A 6000-nucleotide genomic window follows, 5' to 3' on the forward strand; every position below is an offset into this window, starting at 1 on the left:
ATATTTAGGTTCAAAAAAATTGACGAAATTTTTCGGAAATGTGGATTTATACACAGATAGTAGTGTATAAGATTGCGAATGTGCATAATCAACAGTTATGAGTGCTCATTGTGTGCATATTCGTAGTCTATATAAATGTTGATTGTCATTATCAGTTGTCCATATAACTACTAATTGTGCATACATGTAAATTTCCAAAATAAATAAAAAAATCGTCAATTTTTTAGCATAGATAAGGCTTAGACACACCATTTGGAGAAGGTTGATGTTTTTTGGTTTTGAAAAAATATAAGTAGATTATGAATTTGAAAGTTCTTACATTTTTTTGTTCGCACAATAACTCAATAGTGTATAATTGTTAGAATGTGCACAATCAACAGTTATGAGTGCTCATTGTGTGCATATCCATAGTCTATATTTTTTTGGAAACGACAAATATTATTATCCATAATCTATATAATTGTTGATTGTCATTATCAGTTGTCCATATGACTATTGATTGTACATACATGTAAAATTTTAAAATAATTAAAAAAAATTGTTAATTTTTTTAACATATATAAGACTTAGACACACCATTTAGAGAAGATTGATCCTTCTTGGTTTTGAAAAAGATAAGTAGATTATGAGTTTGCAAGTTCTTACGTTTTTTTTTTGGTTCGCACAATAACTCAATTGTGTGTGTGTGTGTGTGTATATATGTATATATATATATATATATATATATATATATATATATATATATATATATATATATATATATATATATATATATATATATATAGAGAGAGAGAGAGAGAGAGATTAAAGGTGTGTTAGACAAAACTAGATGACAACGAGTAGTAAACAGCGGATAACTGATAGTTGATAACGTTTTGTTAAATGCTACGTGAGATACCTTTAGATTTTAAACGATTTGTTCAAATTAAATGTTAATCGTTTGTAGTACCTAAAGAACTTTTTTGTTCAAAGCAGAGTGTTTTGTTAAACGTTAGAATTTACTAAATGCCCTCTAAATTTCGGAATAGCTATGTACTTTAGTGTAAAAGATATTATTTTTGCGAAAATTACAAATTTAGCCATTTTTTAATTACGTTGTAAAAAATAGCAAAAAAAAAAAAAAACAACAACAAATTAAAATATTAGCCACTAAAATCGCAGATGGATTAGAGTCATCTGCAATTTCGGCATTTGATCTGCGAATATACAAGTGTTTAAAGCGTGGACGTGCTTTGACAGTTGTATGTTCGTAGATGGACCCACTCCATCTTTGATTTTATTAGTTGATCTGTGATTTTGACTTTTAAGGATTTAAATACCTAATATTTTTTAGCTTTTATTTTGCAAGGTTTTTGTTGGAAGGACTTTCTTTGGACGCGATAATCGATAGCTATTGAGGATTTCATGTAACAGTGAAACCTTATCATTTTTGTAGTTAAAATTTAAAAAAAAATTCAAAATTTTAAAAAATTAAAAAAAGTATGCTCAAAATCGCAGACGAAACATCAAAGGAAATCGCAGATGAACTTAATCACATATGAACTAAGTTAATCTGGGATTTTCTCTGATGTTCCATCTGCGAAAGTACAACCTTCAATGCACGCCCACATTTTAAAAATTTGTACCTTCGTAGATCAAATGCCAAAATCTTAGACAGCTCATACATCTGTGATTTTGATGACTAATTTTATAATTTAATTTTTTTCCTTTTTTATTTTTGTTTTTTATTTTATTTTAATTTTTTTTGCTATTTTTTACAACGAAGTTAAAAAAATTGACTAAATATATAATTTTCTCTATTATTTTTCAATTTAATAATGTCTATTATCATTTTCTATGTTCCTTTGATTAATTCCACATAAAAAGTCGTAAGCGCAAAAAGCAACGACTGAAACTCATAATAATTAATAAATGATTAACATCCTTACGCCCATAACAACAGGATATACGGAAAACTCCATCAGGATTGCCACCCCCCACCTGCAATAAATTTCACAAAAACATTACTACACGGGAAACTCAAAATTAAAGAAGCAAAAACATCAACCGTTTACTTCTATCTTGAAAATCTCTTCCATATACATATGATTCAAAATTCTTACCACAAAAATAAAACGTTAATTGAGATAGATGGCAAATAGGTTACGCTCGTAATTACCTGGCGCTGAAGTCAAAACAAGAAATAAAACCATCAATGGCGAATAGGTTAACAAACACAGCTACCATCACACAAAACAATACGATCAACAACGCCCTCACCGCCACTCCCACGGCTGCTGTTGTCGTCATTATTAATGCTCCAATATATGTGTTGCAAGCACGTAAACTTTTTATAGTATGATGAATGATAAAGCAGTTAATTGTTTATTTTATGTGGGTTTCATAGCCAGGCTTTATAATGGAAACTGTAGCTATCATCTCTACCTATGGTGGAGATTTCAGACATACGAAATGCTTATCTTTTTGTACGATTATTTTACTTATATTACTTTATAAAAAAATTATGTATTTATTTTGGAGTAAATTAGAGAAATGGTCAGTTTGGTCATTTTCGTAGTTTTTATCCGTAAGTTTAAACATTATATGGTTTATTGAACCGAATGTGGTTGCTTTATATAAAAAGACCATCTTATCATTTCATATATATATATATATATATATATATATATATATATATATATATATATATATATATATATATATATATATATATATATATATATATATATATATATATATATATATATATATATATATCGTTTTCTATTTAATAGAATTAATATAGATTATTTATAAATTAATTGTTAGTTTTTTTTTAAATCATTTAGCTAAATTATATACAATCATATTATTATTTATTCTTAGGTTTATTTATTTATCTTTGTTTTTGTGGATTACTAATCTTTTAATATTTTTGATACTTATCTGAATATGTTATTTAATGTTTTTTTTACTCATTTATACTATATAATATTTTAATGACTTTTTGGTTCAAACAAACAAATTAAAATATAAATAAACTCTGAAAACTACCAATCGTCTAGTATAATTATTTAATGTTGATTTTTTATATGTTTTTCGTTTACATCATTCGTTTGTATGTTAACGTTTACTCGTTTATTTATATATATATATATATATATATATATATATATATATATATATATATATATATATATATATATATATATATATCCGAAGTCCCTTTTGTGAACAATGCTTCACTGTGATCGGCTGGATATCTTTTTTTCTTTTTTGTTTGTTGGGTACTTTTTTTTGGAATCTCCTCTAATTTGGTCTTCATCATTAACACACGTTTCAATTTATTGTTTCACTATTTTCGGTCTAATGAAATCCTTCCAAAACATCGACTCCACCGCCTTCTCTACCGACTTATACTCTCGAATGTTTAACAGTCGACCCCCCGCCTCTTCTTCCTCAAATACCACCACTGATTTCATCGACTTCTCTAACCCTACAACACTACCTCTCACCGGTTCAGGAGTTCTGTTCACCTTAGAGAAGAATACGGCCGACCCGGGTTACTACACTGCAGCACCTGGTTCTTGGTACGCATTTTTTTATTATTTATCTAAGTATTTTGCATTTTTCGCCTTGGACTCGACGAGTTGAAGGACCAACTCGCCGAGTAGAAGCAGAATGGGACGTAGGGTTTAAGCCGTCTACTCGGCGAGTAGACGCTGTCTGGACAAAAACCCTAATCCAAGGGTTTGCACCCTATTTAAACAATGTTATGTCAACCCAAAACGTCCCTTATGCTCCCAAAACACCCCTCATTGAAGCCCTAGACGTTATTGAAGCAATCTAAGCCTTGTTGGTCGATTTTGGTGCTTGTGGTCTTAAGAAGGAAGGAGAAAAGATTGAGGAAGAAAGTAGAGACCAAGGGAACCCGGATTTGTGCACTTTCTACGGCTCATTGAAGGTAAAAAGCTATAACCTTATTTGGGGATATTTAGGGCTTTTATAAGCCATTTTTGGTGGCCAACCATGTTTGCAAACATGGTTGGGGGTTCAAGCTTTTGAATCACATCATTTAAGGGGTCACTTGGCAGATTTGAGTGGCTTTTGCACCCATGAAAGGCCTCATGCATCTTAAGAGCGTGTTTTACATCTTTTTGAGCTCAAAGTCCCATGCAAGCACGTAAAGTTTGTAACTTTACGTACTAGATCGATTGTAAAAGCTTGGATCTATCTTTTGATCAAAGGTTGTACATCAAAAATGAAAGATTTAGAGTGCGGACGTGACCAACTCGGCGAGTCCGTTCTTGGACTCGACGAGTCCGAGGCTTTGAGCCCATATCTGTTGAGGGTCAAAGGAACCTAGTTGAGTGTTAGAAGGTTTGTAACCGGACAAAAAGAGTTACCTAATGCATTGGACGTGATTTTAGACCTGGAGTTCATGGGACTCGGCGAGTCCAAGGCAATTAGGCGAGTCGGGTTAACTTGAGGTTCATGAAGATGAACTCGACGATTTGTTCATCAACTCGGCGAGTCAAATGACTTTCATGCGATGTTCATATGAGAGAGGAACTCGTCGAGTTGACGGCCCAACTCGACGAGTCGGGTTATGGATGAGGACGAGTAAAGGGTGAGGGACTTGGCGAGTTGACAACCCAATTAGGCGAGTCGGGTTAACTTGAGGTTGACTTTGACTAACCCTGTTTTGGGTTGTACTTGTTGTGTGTTGACGTGAAGGTTGTCGTGTAGGGATCGAGGAGTCGAAGGGAGTCGACTTGTCCGCCGAGGATAATTCAAATACTGCACGACATTGAGGTGAGTTACCTTCCAGTAGGGGTGGGTCTAAGGCCACAATGCCGGCCCACCAAAAAGGGGTATTTAGAAGATAATGGTCTTTGTGATAGTTATCTTGGTCTGGTTATGCGTTGGTTGTGAGATTTATCTAGATGATATGTTATGTGTATAATAGGGATTAGTTTCCCTAACAGTGGTCCTTAGGACCCAAGGGTAGGTCAGTACCCGGATATGCCTGACTGTATGTTTATATCTGTTGATCGTATGCTAGTGGTAGGGTGTGGAATAGTCCACAGTTACCGGTTGAAAGATACCGATGACGGATACCGGTTGAAAGATACCGATGTTGAGTAACGGTTGAAAGATACCGATGATGGTTACCGGTTGAAAGATACCGATGAAGGTTACCAGTTGAAAGATGCCGACGATGTTGTATGGTATGTGGTACGATGGGGGAACTCACTAAGCTTTGTGCTTACAGTTTTGGTTTTGGTTTCAGGTACCTCTTCGTCAAAGGGGAAGGAGTCGATGGTGTAGCATCCCATCACACACACACTCATGGTTTCCTCAATGAGTTTTTGGGATTGTACTCTAATTTTTATTACTTTTGACGTTATGGTTTGGGACACAACAATATGATTTTGTGACGTGTTGTTTATTTGACAATATTTTGGTAAAAATGTTCATGGAATTGTTACCTTAAAAATGAAATTTTCGGGCTTGAATTTTCGGATGTTACAAGTTGGTATCAGAGCCCTGGTTTGAGTGGTTCAAACACACTCTCGAGGGTGTCTGGACTCAAACTATGGGACTAAAATATTTTTACAAGAAAAATGGTTTTCTAAAATGTAAATTGAGAAATTCTAGGAAAGACAAAGTGTGTGATGTGTGCGACCGGCAGGGCTCAAGTAAGTTTTCCCCAAGATACGCATACTTATTATGTTATGTTATATGGTTTTGATTCAAAAAACTGCATGCTAGAATAGGACTAAGGGTCTAGGAGGACGCCTTGTGTGCTTAATTTATGATTATGAGAATTTCATGCTAGTTAGGGCTAAGGGTCTAGGGAGGATGCCTTATATGCCTGTTATATGAGCTGTATGCTAGGGCTGTTTAGTCAGCAGTAGGATGACCTGTGTAGGTTATTCCTGTTTTTGTTACTCAATGCACGAATGCTACTTGCTTTGTGATATGGGGGTTCGGGCCAGCTCTAACTAACTAAGGAGC

The 6000-nt window shown here is 33.8% G+C and overlaps 1 protein-coding gene across 4 annotated transcripts in view; it reads right to left on the reverse strand.

Annotated features, from left to right (window-relative positions):
• LOC145040349 (uncharacterized) overlaps positions 1 to 2446 on the reverse strand; it is a 47343-nt gene extending 44897 nt beyond the window's left edge. For 2 of the 4 annotated variants that reach the window (XM_078988301.1, XM_078988296.1), the window contains exons 1-2: positions 2159 to 2443; positions 1929 to 1980 (exon numbers count right to left, since the gene is read on the reverse strand). In XM_078988301.1, the coding sequence (XP_078844427.1) occupies positions 1929 to 1980; positions 2159 to 2289 (183 nt within the window). In that variant the 5' untranslated portion in view covers positions 2290 to 2443. Of the gene's footprint in view, positions 1 to 1928; positions 1981 to 2158 lie in introns of those variants that run through there. The other 2 variants (XM_078988294.1, XM_078988291.1) reach the window with 2 other exon arrangements.
• Between the last annotated feature and the right edge of the window lie 3554 nt (positions 2447 to 6000).

This window comes from Lactuca saligna, chromosome 1, assembly GCF_052625555.1.
Source record: "Lactuca saligna cultivar CGN05327 chromosome 1, ASM5262555v1, whole genome shotgun sequence".
NCBI lineage: Eukaryota > Viridiplantae > Streptophyta > Magnoliopsida > Asterales > Asteraceae > Lactuca > Lactuca saligna.